Raw genomic sequence first — 17,742 nt, forward strand, 5'->3', positions numbered from 1 at the left:
TTTACAAGGATATTGCCAGGTTTGGAGGATTTGAGCTTTAAGGAGAGACTGAATAGGCTGGGGCTGTTTTCCTTGGAGCGTCAGAGGCTGAGGGGTGACCTAAGAGATGTTTGTAAAACTATCAGAGGCATGTACACGATAAAAAGACAAGGTCTTTTCCTTGGGGGGGGGGGGGAAAGAGTCCAGAACTAGATGGAATAGGTGTAGAGTGAGAGGGGAAAGATATAAAAGGGATTTAAGGAGCAACGTTTTCGCATAGAGGGTGGTGCATGTTTGGAACAAGCTGCCAGAGAAAGTGGTGGAGGCTGTATAATTACAGCATTTAAATGCATTCGGATGGGTATATGAATAGGAAGGGTTTAGAGGGATATGGGCCATGTTCTGGCAGATTTGATTGGGATATCTGGCTGGCATGAATGAGTTGGACAGGAAGGTCTGTACATCACTTTGACTTTATAACTTGAAAGTACGAACACCTAATTCTCTTCAAGTATGTAGAAGGTGTATAATGAGATCCCACATAGTTCAATTTAAATATTTCAGTCTGCAATATCTTCAGACATTTAAATAATGAATGAATCACTTTGTAAGGGATCTTTCTTTTCTTCTCAAGGTGCTGGTGTTGGACTGGGGTGGACAAAATCGGAAGTCACACAATACCAGGTTATGGTCCAACAGTTTTATTTGAAATCACAAGCTTTCGGAGCACTGTTCCTTCATCAGGTCCTGTTGAAGGAGCAGTGTTCTGAAAGCTTGTGGTTTCAAATGAACCTGTTGGACCATAACCTGGTATTGTGTGACTTCTGACTACTTACTTCTCTCAATACATTGTAGCCTCATTCTATGGCTTTATTTTGTAGGCCATTTGTTACTAGATAACCCATTATGATAAATTTATTCCATTATAGCAAGGTTGGTATCAGCTCAGGTTAAATGCAATTAAAGAAAATCTACTATATAAATGTTGTACAATAAAACATTTCCAAAGTATAAAATGTAATACTTTCCTTCATTTATGTTGTATTTTGGTTAAATGTGTGTCCAATCTGTTGTAATATGCAGCTATTGTGACTATTTGTTCTATTTTATTGTTAAATAAAAGATTAAATATTTAAAGTAAACACAAACAAAATGAATTTTAAAAATGCCTTCAGCAAAAGAGATAACTCATTTAGAAAAATGTCTTTGTTAAAGATCTAGCGTTATGGGGATTCAAGATGGTGGTGACTCAGTAGGTCTGCCCTGCTGAGCTCTGCACCAGAACCCAGACAAAGTGGTGCACTCATCCTCCGTTATTACCCAAGGTGGTAGAAATTGTCAGTTTTTGACCCCCAGAATTGTTCTGTGTTAGTTTAAAATAGTTAGAAAAATAACTAAAGGGAAGAGACTGCGAGGATCACAGCAAGTAGGGCACTCCCCTGCAGCAATGGACATGCCTGCGGCTGCAGCGTCAGCCTCCGCGAATGCCCCAGGGGACTCACCTGTGGAGCCGAGCCTGGTCTCGGAGTTTGTGGAACTCCAAGGGAATTTTGATTCAGTGATGGAGGAGACCTGGGCCAGGTTGGAAGCAATCTCGGTCACACTGCAGAAACATGACCAGGAGATCCAGCGTCTCGAGTAGCGATTCGTGGAGGTGGAAAAATGGACCGCGGCCTCTGAAACTGTGGCAGAATCCTCGGTGGGGTTGGATCCAGGCCCTGGAACAGCAGGTCAATGACCTCAAAAATCGAGGCCAACAGAAGAACATTGTCTGGTGGGCTTCTGGAACTGGAGGAAGAAGGCCAGCTCATCAGCTTCTTGGAGCAATGGCTCCCATAGGTTTTGAAGCTGGAAGTTGAGACAGACCGGGTGCAGGTTGAGCGAGCCCACCAGGTTGCCATGCACAGGCCCCGATCGGACCGGCACACCTGCCCGGTACTAGTGCGATTCCAGCATTACAGAAATAGGCAAATGGTGTTGGAAGCTTCTAGAGCACTGGGGAAGGATCTACAGGCTCTGATATACTTTTCCAAGACTTTTCTGCAGTTGTGATTCGTAAGAGGAAGGCTTTTGATGACGTAAAAAGACGGCCAAAGGACTTGAATATCTAGTATTCCATAAGATATCTGGCAATATTACGTTTCAGGCACGGAGGGTCTGTGTTCAATTTTGACTCACTGGAAAAGGCAAAGGACTTCCTGAATACTTTAAAATAGACTGGCTGGCTCAAATAATATGGACAGTAAGGTTTACTTTGTTTTTCTCTATAATTTCGCTGTAATTTGCCTGGTTTACCTGGTTGTCGGATTTTATAAAATATATGTGGGGGTCCTAATTGTTTTCTTTCTTTTTCTCTCTCTTCTCCCTCCCCTCTCATTATCCTTTGTTCCTTTTTCTGATAATTTCCTTCCTTGGTATGGGATAGGGTGTGTGGGGACGGTGAGGGGTTTATATATTTCTTTTCTAACAGGAGTGCCTAGGGTTAAAGTATGGATTGGAGGGGTTATAAGATGTGTGTAACTTTTTCTTAAAAATAATTTGTGTTGCTTGGGACTAGGTCATGGCTTCAGCTAGAAGGAACCATGGAGGGGTGAGTGTGTAGTATGAATGCCCCCTGTAGGCAAGGGGGAAAGTCTCCTTTCATTTGTGTTATATGTTGGTCTGTTGTAGAAGTAGTTGTTAGAAGTTTTGGTTTGGTAGTTGTATTATTAAATTTATACAAACTGTTTGCTGTTTTCACTCGGCGCGCTATGAGTGGGGTTTTTCCCACTGGGGGGTAACATAGACTGTTTCGGACGGTTATGGCTAACCATTCATTTAAATGGTGCACCTGGAATGTTAAGGGAAGTCATTCACCAATTAAGAGAAAAAAAGACACTTGCAAGCCTTAGAAAAGAGAGGGTTGCTGTAGCCTTGCTGCAAGAAACACATTCAACTGATAAGGAGCACTTGAAGTTACAGCAGGGAGTGTTTTTCTCATCCTTTAATTTGAAAAGTAGAGGAGTTTCTATACTCATCTAGGAGAATCTCCCATTTCAACATTTAGACCAAGTTAAGGATGAATATGGGTGGTTTGTGATTCTTAAAACTTTGATGCATGGAGAGGAGTATGGGATTTTGAATGTTTATTGCCCCCAGCACATCTCCTCAAATTTTTAACGAATGCGCTTTCCAGGTTGATGGCCCTTGGGGCACATTGTACAATTATAGTGGGTGACTTTAATTGTCTTATTGACCCCAAAGTGTTCAGGATGCCCAGGGTCTTGCTGGTATGTCCCTGCAATCCAGGCAGCTAGTGGACCTGAACAGGGAGCTGGGGTTGGTGGATGAGTGGAGATGTCTTTACACTGAAGGTAGAGATTTCACCTTTTTCTCTAACCCACATAAGTGCTATACTAGGATTAACATGTTTTTTTGCCCCATTGACCTTTTTGAATTCAGTGCTATCTTGCAGAATTGGGAACATACCATTTCCAATTATGAGGCAGTGTAAATGGAGGTCAATGTTGGTTGTAACAGGACAGGCCACGGCACTGACGCATGTATCCTTTGTATTCCTGATGAAGGGCTTATGCTCGAAACGTTGAATTCTCTATTCCTGAGATGCTGCCTAACCTGCTGTGCTTTGACCAGCAACACATTTGCAGCTGTGATCTCCAGCATCTGCAGACCTCATTTTTCACTTGAAGGATAGCAAGTTTATTGTATATTTTGCGCAGCTTATTTAAAATCTTTTGTGAAATTAATTTGGGGATGGCCAGTAATCTGTTGGTGCTCTGGGAGACGATCAAGGCCTATGCATGAGTTTGATTATTTCTTGCACGGTGACTCGGAAGCGGTAGAGGGGAGAGCAGCAGCGTTTGCTTGAGGCTTGCCTGAAGTTAGCTGATACAGCACACTTTGACAGACTGTCTGTAACCAAATTGCATTGGATTACAGCCCTCAGGGCTACTTTGAATGCTGCGCTCACCCAGACAGCAAAGAGGGAAATCTCTTTTGCGAAAGAGGTTATTTGAGTATGGTGATAAACCGGGTAGGTATCTAGTGTATCAGAAAGAAGAATGCCCCCCAATCTATCACATCCATTAGAGAGAGTGCTGGTACTCTTACTTGCGATGCCAAAAGATTAATGTAGCATTTAGGATGTTCTATTTTGAGCTGTACCAGTCGGAGGGCTGTGAGGATAGATTGGCAAAGATGCAGTCCTTTTTTAAGACCCTGAACCTTCCAGGTGTAACTTCAGAGCAGGTCTCTTTTCTGAATGCCCCTCTGAAAATCCAAGAAATACAGAAGGCGGTGAGGCAGCTCCAGAATGGTAAAGCACCCGGCCCAGATGGATTTCAAAGTGAGTTTTACAAGGAGTTTATAGACACGCTGTCCAGGCCACAACTACTCATACAGTCAAGGCTGCCTCCCATCCTCTCTGAGAGAAGCAAATATTTCTCTTATTCTCAAGAAAGGGAAAGCTCCAGAGGATTGCACCTCATACAGGTCCATATCGCTACGGAACGTGGATTTTAAAATTCTGTCGAAAATGCTGGCATTGATGTTGGAGAGGGTTTTGCCCTTCATTGTAAAGGTGGACCTGACAGGTTTTAAGAGTTATAGGTCTACTAATAATATTAGAAGAGTATTAAACATGGTTCAGGTATGCAAGCAAGGGTTGATTTCAGGCTTGGTAGTCTCCCTAAATGCAGAGAAAGCATTTGACCAGGCGGAGTGGCCATACCTCTTTTATGTCCTGGACCGGTTTGGTCTTGGAGGGAATTTTGCCAGGTGGGTGGCAGTGTTATGTAGTGACCCAAAAGCAGTGGTTCTCACCAATGGTATATGTTTGGACAATTTTAATGTCGGCAGAGGTAGTTGACAAGGGTGCCCTCTCTCAGGGCTATTATTTACATTGGTGATTGAGCAGCTGGCAGAGGCTATCCAGAGGGACCCCAACATAATTGCCCCAGATGTAGGATCAGGCAGGCATAAGATCACCCTTTACACGGATGATGTTCTTCTCTTTTTAACTGATCTGATGACATCTGTGCCCCATTTAATACAAGTGGTTAATCTATTTGGTTTGTTCTCGGAGTATAAAATTAATTTTATGAAGTCAGAGGCCATGCCTGTGGGGGCCAAATTGCAGCTTCCGCAGGTGATGGGAAGTTTGGATTTCCTGGATTTTAAGAAATAATAATTGAGTTCCTTACTATCCTATGTGGCTGATTGACTGCGGGTCCTGGCAAGCCCAATCTGGTTGGACATCAAGACTCCCCAGGCAAATACCCCCTCATCAATTCTGTTGTTTATGGACAGGATGAGGACTGTTGTGGACCATAGCAGAAATCCGATTGTCCTTGACACAGTTAAAGCATGAAGAATGATACCACAAGGTGAGGGCAATGTACAAAAAAATTGCCCTTTCACTCCCATGGTAGGAATGTTAGGCTTCTGGTTGAAATCAATAGACTCTAGCTTTAAGCTCTGGGAGTCTAGAGGAGTCTCCTGGTTGGGAGATTTATTTATGGGAAGGTCATGATGATTTTCCAGCAGCTGAGTCAGAAATGTGACCTATCTAGGAGGGACCTCTTTTGCTACTTTGAGGTTAGAGACTTTATACAGAAAAAAGACTACATTGATGGTTAGTCCCTATAACTCGGAGATGGAGAGGAGAGTGCTTCAGTCTACAGATGCTCTCTCGGTCAGCAGCCTCTATCACTTGGTAGGAGGTAATGTTTCGAAGGACATTGAGCGGCTGTGCGGAATCTGGACTCAAGAATTGGAAATTTGTCAGAGGCATGGGAGGATATTTGGGAGAATGGAAGGTAGATTTCGATTTGTAATAGGACGCAGGCTGTGCAATTGAAGGTACTCCACGGGGCTCATTTGATATCGGAGTGGCTTGCGAAATTTAAGACAGGAGTGTCCCAAATGTAAACTAGATGTTGGCACTCTTACTCATTGCTTGTGGTCACGCCACAAGCTTTGCAGGTATTGGTTTGCCACAGCGAGTGTTTTGGAAGAGGTGTTGGGAACCGAGGTTAAGGTGCATCTGGTGACCCTTCTCTTGGTTTGCCAAATCTCCCTTCTTTGGATGTGCATGGGAAGAAACTGTTTAATATTCTTTCATTCTGTGCAAGGAAGAACATTCTAATGAGCTGGGTGTCAGAGAATCCTCTGGGACTCTCGGGTGGTGTAGATTAGTTGTGGAGCACATCCACCTGGATTTCCTTACGAGTATGGTGTACAAGTAAACGGAACTGCTTTATTGAATATTATATAGATGCAAACTTGTTGGCTATATTGTTCAGGGCTTTTGTGTATCATGACGGCTATGTCTGGCGGTCAGGGAGCCCCTAGGAAGAAGAATCTGAACAATTATGCGTATGCCTACTGATGCTCCTAGTGGTGGGGAGCTTTGGTGGGATTGCGCTGAATGTGGTAACTTAACTGAATGTAATTTAATTTACCTTGGTTTAACTTGGTTTAATTTAGTTTTTAAAAGTTATTTATTGAATTGTAGTTTTGGTAGGTTTTTATTCTCTTCTCAATAGTTTGTGGGGTAGATTAGTAGTTTGTTTACTGTTATTGTCATAAGGTTGTTATACTGTTTTGCAGTGATTTTGTGATTTTGTAAAAAATTTAAAATCTTTTTTCTCAATAAAAATATTTCCAAATAAAAAAATCGAGCGTTATAACATTTTAATGTATCAAGTGTCCAGTTTTGAGTTTGAATTTTAAACTTTTCATTGAAACTAAACTTCAAAATCAATAAATTCATGAATGTCTACAAATTAGCATTCAAGGACCAATGGTACATCTGCCACGTAATGTATCTGAAAGCTGATTGGAAACCTCATATGAATTCCCATTATTTACATAATATGGTTCGATTTCAACCCAACATTTGAGGTTTAGAGTCCTGCACTTAAGATCAAACACCAAAACCATGTTGGCAGTGGGTAATCTGCAATTATATGACTTTACTCAGCACAATATAAAAGATTTCCTTTTCTGTTTAGAACAATGGATTTAACACATTCCATATGTGTCCTGCTTCACGGTATTAATTTTGTCCTAGAGTGAGGTTACATGAGACCATAAGGCATAGGAGCAGAAGTAGATCATTTAGCCCATCAAGTCTGCTCTGTCATTCAATGTCTGATCACATAATCCTTAAAACCACTCTCCTGTCTTTTCCCTATTACCCTTGATTCCCTTACTGATAAGAAATCTGTATCTGTCAGTTTTGAATATACATAATACCCTCGCCTCCACAGCTAACTGCATTAAAGACTGCTCCAGATTAATTCTCCTATAAAAGAAGAAATTCGTCCTCACCTGTCTTACAGGTGCAAATTCTTATTATGCCCCCTGGTCGTAGATACTCCCATGGGGGAAAACAACCTTTCTGCATCTACCTATGAATGGTTCAAATAGGTCTCCTCTCATTCTTCCTTATTCTAACAAGAGACAGGCCCAGCCTACTCAACTCTTCTCATAAGACTGTTCCTCCACACCTGCTATCAGCCTAGTGCACCTTCTCGGAACTGTCCCTAGTGCCACTATATACTTCCTTAGAAAAGGGACATAAAACAGTTTACAAATTTCACCTGAGATCTGAGTAGTGCTTTGTATAGTTTTAGCAAAACCTCTTTACTTATATGCTCCATTCCCTTTGAAATAAAGGCCAAATTTCCATTTTACCATTTCTTCCATTTAACTACTGAATTGGATGCTCGGCTTTTTAATTAGTAGATGAGGATGCCAAATCTTTCTGTTCCATAGGTTTTTGCAGTCTTGCTCTGGTTTAGTAATATTTAGTTCCTCCATTCTTCCTGCTGAAGGGCATAACCTCACATTTTTCCAAATTATATTCCATTTACCAAGCTTTTGCCTACATAATTAATCTGTCTACATCCCTCTGTATCTGTGTCATCCTCACCACTTGCTCTCTCACTTATTTTTGAGTCATCCACAAACTTAGCTAGAGTGTACCCACTTTCCTCATACAGGTCATTAATATATATTATGAGTAATTTTGGTGCCTGCACTGATCCCTGTGATGCTCAATAGCTAGATTGCTATCCTGAAATTGCCCCTTTACCCCAATTCTTTGTCTTCTATTACTTAGCCAGACCTCTATCCATGTTAAAATATCACATCCAACATTAAGGGCTTTTATCTTATTAAGTAGCCTAATATATTGAAACTTATCAAATATTTTCTGAAAATTCAAATATATTGCATCCATTGCTTCCTCTTTATCTATACTGTTTGTTAATTCCTCAAAGAATTCCAATAAATTTGTCAGCAATCATTTCCCCATTATGAAGCCATGGTGACTCTGCTTGATCATATTATGTATTTCTAAATGCTCTGCTATTACATTGCTTACTGGATTTGAATTATTTGTCACCTGTGCCTAAGTACAGTGAAAAGCTTTGTTTACAAGCAGAATAGGCAAATCATAGTAAGCAAGAATGTATAGATCATAGGGTGAAAAAAATAGAGGTATACTGAGCATGCGCTAAGCATGATCAACATTAGCAAGAGCGAGATTATTTGAAGTTAGAGAGTCCATTCATCAGACTAATAACGGCCGGGAAGAAGCTGTTTCTGAATCTGCTGGTGTGTGTGTTCAAGCTTCTGTATCTCCTGCTTGATGGAAGAGATTTTAGGAGATTATTACCAGGGTATGATGGGTTTATCATGGTTTTGGCGGCCTTTCTGCAGCGTCAACACATGTAAATAGAATCCATGGATGGAAGCTTGGTTTTTGTGATGGTCTGGGCTGTGCAGCTGACCTTCTTTAGTTTCTCACAATCCTGGGCCGAGCAGTTGCCGTATCAAACCATTACGCACCTGATCAGTATGCTTTCAATTGTGCATCTGTAACAGTTGGTGAGGGTTCTTATGGATATGCCAAATTTTCTGAGCCGCCTTAGGAAGAAGAGGCTTTGTTAGGAAGTTCAGGACAGACTGTCGGTTATCATCACTCCCATGAACTTGACGCTCTCCAACCTCTTGGCTGAAAATGTGTTGCTGGTTAAAGCACAGCAGGTCAGGCAGCATCCAAGGAATAGGAAATTCGACGTTTCGGGCATAAGCCCTTCATCAGGCATAAGCTCTCCAACCTCTTACCCTATTCAGCCTCTCCCTATAGCACAAACCCTCCAATCCTGGTAACATCTTTTTAAATCTTTTCTGAACCCTTTTGAGCTATAGGTTTGAGCTATAGGAAGATGCTGGAGTTGTTTTCCCTGGAGGGTTGGAGGCTGAGGGGTGACCTTATGGAGGTTCATAAAATCATGAGGGGCATGTATAGGATAACAGGCAAGTTCTTTACCCTGGAGTGGGGGAGTTCAAACCTAGAAGGTGTACATTTAAGGTGAGAGGGGAAAGATTTAAAAGGAACCAAAGGGGCAACATTTTCATAAAGCTGATGCTATGTGTATGGAATGAGCTGCCAGAGGAAGTGGTGGAGGCTGGTACAATTACAACATTTAAAAGGCATTTAAATGAGTATATGCATAGGAAGGGTTTAGAAGGATATGGGCCAAATGCTGGTAAATGGGACCAGATTTATTTGATACATCTAAATGGACAAGTTGGACTGAAGGGTCTGTTTCTGTGCTGTAGATCTCTGCGGCTCTATGATTCTAACATATTCCCAATGACAGACATTAAGTGAACTGCTTGAAAATTACCTTTTTTCGTCTCTTTCCCTTTTCAAATAAAAGTATTAAATCGGCAGTTATCCAATCCTCTGGGACTTTTCTAGAATCTAGGGATTCCTGAAAGATTAATACCCACGCATTTATTATCTTTGTAACTACTTCCTTTAAGATCCTAAGATGCATCCCATTATTTCCAAGGCTAACGATCTTTAGTCCCATTAGTTCCCCTTCTATTTCTTTCTCTACTGATGCTTGTTTATTTCTTCTTAATTTGACCCTGAAATATTCAATAATTTTGCAATGCTATTTGTGTTTTATACTGTCAAGATGCATAGAAACTATTTATTCAGCTCTTCTGCCATTTCCTGGTTCCCCATTATTATTTCCTCAGCCTCATTCTCTAGGGGGCCGATAATCCTTCTTGGCTTCTCTCTGCCTTCTTATAAATTGAAAGAAGATCTTTCTATTCATCTTGATATTACTTGCAAGCTTACTCTTAAAGCTTATTTTCTCAATCCTCTTTTTGGTCTTCTCTTGTTAGTTTTTAAAACTTGTCCAATCCTCTGGTAAACTACTAATCTTTGCTACAATGTCTGGTTTCCTTTCAATCTGATGTGACCATTAACTTACCTGGTTAACCCATAATTAGCTTACTCCCTTCCTAGAACCCCTCTTTCTCACTGGAATATGTCTTTGCTCTGAACCATGAACTAGTTTCTTACACATCAGCCACTGTTCTTCAACTGTCTTTGCTGTTAACCAGTCCACTCCAGCCAGCTCTGCCCTCTGTCCTTTGTAATGATCCTTTTCCAAGCTTAGCACAGTTTTTATCATCCCAATTCCTCTCTCTCAAACTGAATGCTAAATTCTATCATGTTATAATCACTGTTTCTGAGGAAATATTTTTACCCTGAGATCATTCTTTCAATTACATCTCATTACAAATCACCAGATCAAAAACAAACTGATCCCTGGTTGGATCCACCAGATATTGTTCTCGAAAACTATCCCAAATACACACTGTGAATTTTCTCTCATCACTTCTTCTGCCAATCTGGCTATCTCAATCTACATGTATAAAGTTGAAAGTCACATAAACCAGGTGTATTTGGAAGCTACCTGATGAAGGAGCAGCGCTCCAAAAGCTAGTGTTTCCTAATAAACCAGTTGGACCATAACCTGGTGTGTGATTTTTAACTTTGTCCATCCCAGTCCAACACCAGCACCTCCACATCAATCTACATACAGATTAAAGTCTTCCATGATTAACTATTGCTTTAGACAAACACCCTCATTATCTCCGGATTTATTCTCAATCCCACCGTAAAGCTACTGTTAGGGAGCCTATCTTTATCTTTCTTTCCTTCTTATTTCTTAACTGCACTCAAATGGATTCAACATCTTCCAGTTCAAAACCAGTTCTTGCTATCATGTTTATTTCAACCCATACTAATAATGTTACTCTTTCTTGGATTTCCCTTTTCATCTGGAGGAAGTGGGAGGATTCGAAGCACCCACATAGGTCCCAACTATGTCTGTCTCTTTGTTGGCTATGTGGAACAATCTATCTTCTGCAGTTATACTGGCACCACTTCCTCTGCTACATTGATGACTGCATCAGTGCCACCTCATGCTCCCACAAGGTGTTGAGCAGTTCATCAACCAACACATTCCACCTGACCTTAAATTCACCTGGACCATCTCTGATACCTCTCTCTCCTTCCTGGATCTCTCCACCTACAGTGACATTTTCTACAAATCCACCCACTCCCATAGCTACCTGGAATACGCCTCCTCTCACTCCACCTCCTGCAAAAAGGATATCCCTTATTCCCAATTCATCCACTTCTGCTGCATCTGCTCCCAGGAGGACCAGTTCCACAGCAGAACATACGAAATGGCCTCCTTCTTTAAAGATTGCAATTTCCCCACCCACATGGTCGATGATGCCCCACAGCGCATCTCATTCACTTCCTGCACCACTGCCCTCGAACCCCACCCCTCCAGCTGCAACAAGGACAAATCTCCCTTGGCCTTAACCTTCCACCCCACCAACCACCGTATACATCACATCATCCTTCACCATTTCCACCACAACCTACAAACGGACCCAACCAGACATATACTTCGCTCCCCAGCTCCAACTGCTTTCTGTAAAGACTGTTCCTTCTGCAACTACCTCGTCAGATTCACGCCCCCCAACAACGCACCCTCCCTGCCACCACAGGAATTGCACAACCTGCGCCCACACCTCTGTCCAAGGCCCCAAAGGAGCCTTCCATGTGCATCAAAGTTTCACCTGCACTTCCACACATGTCATTTACTGCATCCGTTGCTCCCAATGCAGTCTCCTCTACACTGGGGAGATAGGATGCCTATTCACAGAGCGCCTTAGGGACCATTTCCGGGACACCCGCACCAACCAACCCCACTGCCCCATGGCTGAACACTTCAACTCACCCTCCTACTCTGCAGAGGACATGCAGGTCCTGGGCCTCCTCCATTGCCACTCCCTTACCACCCGATACTTGGAGGAAGAGCACCTCATCTTCTGCCTCAGGACCCTCCAACATCATTGCATCAATGTGGATTTCACCAGTTTCCACATTTCCCCTCCCACTACTTATCCCAGTTCCAACCTTCCAGCTCAGCACCGTCCTCATGACGTGTCCCATCTGTCCATCTTCCTTCCAACCTATCTGCACCATCCTCCTCTTTGACCTATCACCTTTACTCCCACCTCCATCCACCTATTGCACTCTCAGCTAACTTCTCCCTAGCACTACCCCCCATCCCATTTATCTCTCCAACTCCAAGACTGCCAGCCTCATTCTTGATGAAGGACTTTTGCCCGAAACATTGATTTTCCTGCTCCTCGGCTGCTGCCTGACTTGCTGTGCACCACACTCTTCGCCCTTTCTTTCCTGCCTGTCCTTTCAAAAACTCACTTACCTTGTATATTTAGATTAGATTCCCTAGAGTGGAAACAGGCCCTTCGGCCCAACCAGTCCACACTGACCCTCCAAAGAGTTATCCATCCAGACCCATTTCCCCTCTGACCTAACACTATGGGCAATTTAGCATGTCCAATTCACCTGACCTGCACATCTTTGACTGTAGGAGGAAACCCACGCAAACAGTCACCCAAGGCTGGAATTGAACCTGACACCCTGGTGCTGTGAAGCAGCAGTGCTAACCACTGAGCCATGGTGATTCCCTACAGTGTGGAAACAGGCCTTAGTTCCCAGCTTTGTAGTTGACTCTGTAATAGCTAGAAAATCATATCTGTTTCCTTGAATTTGTACCATTAATTCATCTATTTTTGCTCCAAATACTATGAACGTTCATGTAAAGAGCCATTCATTTTACTTTTTTAATTTTCTTTTTTTACCTTTTGACCCTATGTACTGCTATTTTTCTATGTCTGTATACTTTGTCTCTTTGCGTCCCTCTCTGGGTATTGTTATCCAAATAACTGTCCTGTGATGCTGCCATATCTGCTTGCTTTCTTGTAATGGGGAACAAAGAGATGGCAGACCAACTAAACTCATAAGCGAAATTAAATATATACTTTAGTTCTGTCACAACAAAGGAGGACATAAATAATATTCTAGACCCCATGGTACAGTGAGAGGGAGGAACTTAATTAAATCAGTATAAGTAGAGAAATCGTGATGGGGTAATTGATGGGATTAAAGGTCAATAAGTCATATGGGCCCAGACTACTTAAGGAAGTGGCCCCAAAAACTAATGCATGCATTGCTGATCATCTTTCAGCATTAGGGCAGCATGGTGGCTCAGTGGTTAGCACTGCTGTCTCACAGCGCCAGGGACCCGGGTTTGATTCCCACCTTGGGCGACTGTCTGCACATTCTCCCTGTGTCTGCGTGGGTTTCCTCCCACAATCCAAAAACGATGCACATGTCAGGTGAATTGGCTATGCTAAAAATTGCCACATCAGGGGTAAATATTTGGTAGGGGAATGGGTTTGGATGGGTTACTCTTCAGAGGATTGATGTGGACTTGTTGGGCTGAAGGGCCTGTTTCCATACTGTGGAGAATCTATAGACTCTGGAACTGTTTCTATGGATTGGAGGGATGGACAGGGGAATATTTATATGGACTTCAAGAAGGCACTTGATAAAAGTCCTACATAAAAGACTGTTAACTGAAGGACTGAATAAGTCCACTGAATTGAAGGCAAATTTCTGACATGGTTGCAAAAATGCATTATCAGCAGGCAACAGAAATAAATAATTGGTAAATACTGAAATTGGCAAAATATGATCAGTAGTATCCCATGAGGATCTATATTCGGGTTAGTTACATAAATTTATTAATGACTTAAATAATAGCATAGAAAGTCATATATCCAAATTTGCTGATGACATAAGTTTAGGTGGCATTGTCAACGATAGCACAACATTATAAAGGGCTATTGACAGACTAAGTGCATGGGCAAAACTGTCAGATGGATTTCAATATAAGCAGGTGTGTGGTTATTCCTTTTAGATCACAAAGAGTATGGATCAGGGTACTTTGTAGATGATATAAAAAAAAGTCAAATTCCAAAGAGATTTGGGGTGTTCAGGAGCATAGATCTTTAAAATGCTAAACAGATGCAGAAAATAATCAACGCAACTTACTTTATATCTAAAGCTATGCAGGTCAGGTGAATTGGCTATGGTCATTTGCCCATAGTGGGAGGTGCAGTAATCAGGGGTAAATATAGGGTAGGAGAATGGGTCAGGATGGGTTACTCTTTGGAGGGTCAATGTGGACTTGTTGAGCCGATGGGGCTGCTTCCATAATGTAGGAAATCTAATATAATCTAGTGGGCTGGAGTATAAGGATACAGAAGCTATGTTGCAGCTATACAAAACTCTGGTTTGGCACCATCTGGAATACCATAAGCAGATATGGGTACCACATCTTAGGAAGGATATGTTGGCCTTGGAGATTTATCAGAATAATACCCAGACTTGGGTTAAATTATGAGGAGAGATACACAAATAAGGCCTGTTTCCTTATTTAGACATTTAGACACAAATTTAGACATTTAAGGGATGAAAGCTGATCAAAAACAATGCAAGACAATGTAGATAGAGATAAACTATTGCTACTCTGTCTATCCCTGCGCTACATGGATTGTAGTTGGAGTTATTAGAACTGGCCTAAGAATTAGGGCCAGACCACTCAGAAGAGTCTTAGGAAGCACCTCCATATCCAAACAGTAGTAGAGGCTTAGAATTCTTTTCTACTAAAGGCAGCTGATACTAGTATCAGTTGTTAAATTTACTTAAATCTGATATAGATTCCTTTTATTCAGCAAAGGTTAAGGGATATGAGCCAAAGGCTGGTATATGGAGTTAGGCCATAGATCAGCCATGATCTCATTGAGTGGTGGAACAGGCATAAGATGGCTTACACCTTTCAAATTTAACATAAAGCACAATTGTATTATGATCCCTAATCTCTAGACAATCTTTTACTAGATTACTAATTAACTTAACATTTAAAAAAAATGATAACATATTGTTCACAGCTGCAACACCTTTCAAACCTGCAATCTTGACCACCTAGAAGAACAACAGATGTATCACCATTGCTTCACAATGTCTGGAACTAATTCCTAAGCACACTCTTGTCTATCCCTGCACTACATGAATTGTAGTGGTTCACCATCAATTTCAAGGTTAATTAGGAGTGATTTAAAAAAAAGCAATTATCACGTATCTGTGCTGGTTATAACCGTGAAAACTCCAAATGCATATGCCCTGTGCAGGAATAGACTATGTACCCTCTACTTAACTTCTTGAGGTCTAACAACACACATTCTGACACCAGAAGTCATTTGTAATTTTACACGAGTTCTGTCACTGTACCAACGTGCTTTCAACATTCATTTTTATTTAATATTATTGAAAGTCCTTTTATTTCCTTGTCTCTCTTGGATTCTCCAACTCTGATTGAAAACTCTTATAAAACATAGCACCTTGCTATCTGCTGCCTTTACTGGAAACAGTCCGCCCACTTCCCATTTGTTTCATCATCAGAAACCCCACCCACATCTTTCTCGTGGCAGGAGACTTTGCCCACCCTTTATTTCATTTCAGGAAACTCCGCCCATTCCCTTCTGTTCATCACGGGAGACTACGCCCATTCCCTTTATTTCGTCACGGGACGTTCCGCCAATTCTATTCATCATGGTAGACTCCGCCCCTTCCCCTGGGTTCATCACGAGGGACTCCGCCCACATATTTATTTCCTCACGGGAGACTACGCCCCTCTCATTTACGTCATCACCGACTCCGCCCCCCAGTTTTGTCACGGGATGATCCCGCCCATTTATGCCGTTCCCCCTCACAGGGAGGGGGTCACTCTTGTCCGGGTGCGGTACGTTCTTTAGCGTTGGAGGTTTTTAGGCGGCAGTTGGTTGGTTTCTGCGGTGTTCTGAAGAAAAATTCCGGCTGTACAGAAAGAGTCAGCCATGTCCCACTTTGTACAAAATCTTCGCAACTTACTCAGTAACCAGCCGGAAGAGTTTGAACAAGTTGAGGAGGAGGATGTTAGGAGGTGGGGGTTGACAGGTCAGTGCTGTTTAAGCGGATTGTAGCTGATTCCTGGATAGGGCTGAGGACACCTGACAGGTCACAGGCCTCACTGGGTAAACCTTCGACTCCATCTGACACCTCAAACAATTTCTCGCAGGCCTCTCCTTTAAGTCGTGAGGCGCACTCAACAGTTACTGCCCACAATATAATCTACTTCTTGGTCACTTTCTAAATAATTCTCACTTTCTGATACTTAGGCAGTGATGGTGACCTGTCGGTGTGTTTTTCAAAATTAACCACTTTGCAATAACTACACTGAGTAAAAAATGAGGTCTGCAGATGCTGGACATCAGAGCTGAAAATGTGTTGCTGGTTAAAGCACAGCAGGTCAGGCAGCATCCAAGGAACAGGAAATTCGACGTTTTGAGCATAAGCCCTTCATCAGGAATGAGAGAGAGTAGCCAAGCAGGCTAAGATAACAGGTAGGGAGGAGGGACTTGGGGGAGGGGTGATGGAGGTGGGATAGGTGGAAGGAGGTCAAGGTGAGGGTGATAGGCCGGAGTGGGGTGGGGGCGGAGAGGTCAGAAGAAGATTGCAGGTTAGGAGGGCGGTGCTGAGTTGAGGGAACCGACTGAGACAAGGTGGGGGGAGGGGAAATGAGGAAACTGGAGAAATCTGAATTCATACCTTGTGGTTGGAGGGTTCCCAGGTGGAAGATGAGGCGCTCCTCCTCCAGCCGTCGTGTTGTTATGTTCTGCCGGTGCAGGAGTCCACTGCACCCGATGTGTCATCTATTGCATCCGCTGCACCCGATGTGTCATCTATTGCATCCGCTGCACCCGATGTGTCATCTATTGCATCTGCTGCACCCGATGTGGCCTCCTCTATATTGGGGAGACAGGCCGCTTACTTGCGGAACGCTTCAGAGAACACCTCTGGGCTGCCCGGATCAACCAACCCAACCACCCCGTGGCTCAACACTTTAACTCTCCCTCCCACTCCACCGAGGACATGCAGGTCCTTGGACTCCTCCACCGGCAGAACATAACAACACAACGGCTGGAGGAGGAGCGCTCATCTTCCGCCTGGGAACCCTCCAACCACAAGGTATGAATTCAGATTTCTCCAGTTTCCTCATTCGCCTCCCCCCACCTTGTCTCAGTCGGTTCCCTCAACTCAGCACCGCCCTCCTAACCTGCAATCTCCTTACTGACCTCTCCGCCCCCACCCCACTCCAGCCTATCACCCTCACCTTGACCTCCTTCCACCTATCCCACCTCCATCACCCCTCCCCCAAGTCCCTCCTCCCTACCTGTTATCTTAGCCTGCTTGGCTACTCTCTCTCATTCCTGATGAAGGGCTTATGCTCGAAACGTCGAATTCCCTATTCCTGAGATGCTGCCTAACCCGCTGTGCTTTAACCAGCAACACATTTTCAGCAATAACTACACTGAACCGATTCTCTTCACTCGCGGAGGAGTGATACGGCTGTAAACAGTTGTTTAGTGCAAAGTTCTCAAAGTGTCCAATCAGATTCT

At 42.9% G+C, this 17,742-nt stretch overlaps 2 protein-coding genes across 4 annotated transcripts in view; both read left to right on the forward strand.

The window, feature by feature from the left end:
- LOC132820615 (T-box transcription factor T-like) overlaps positions 1–1,621 on the forward strand; it is a 95,778-nt gene extending 94,157 nt beyond the window's left edge. Inside the window, exon 10 of the mRNA XM_060832819.1 lies at positions 1,352–1,621. Coding sequence (XP_060688802.1) covers positions 1,352–1,621 — 270 coding nt within the window. The remainder of the gene's footprint in view (positions 1–1,351) is intronic.
- Positions 1,622–16,019: 14,398 nt separating this feature from the next.
- The window catches only part of chd1l (chromodomain helicase DNA binding protein 1-like), a 94,145-nt gene continuing 92,422 nt past the window's right edge, over positions 16,020–17,742 (forward strand). For 2 of the 3 annotated variants that reach the window (XM_060833701.1, XM_060833702.1), the window contains exon 1: positions 16,053–16,240. In XM_060833701.1, coding sequence (XP_060689684.1) covers positions 16,141–16,240 — 100 coding nt within the window. In that variant the 5' untranslated portion in view covers positions 16,053–16,140. The other variant, XM_060833704.1, reaches the window with a different exon arrangement.

This window comes from Hemiscyllium ocellatum, chromosome 12, assembly GCF_020745735.1.
Source record: "Hemiscyllium ocellatum isolate sHemOce1 chromosome 12, sHemOce1.pat.X.cur, whole genome shotgun sequence".
In the NCBI taxonomy this organism is placed as follows: domain Eukaryota; kingdom Metazoa; phylum Chordata; class Chondrichthyes; order Orectolobiformes; family Hemiscylliidae; genus Hemiscyllium; species Hemiscyllium ocellatum.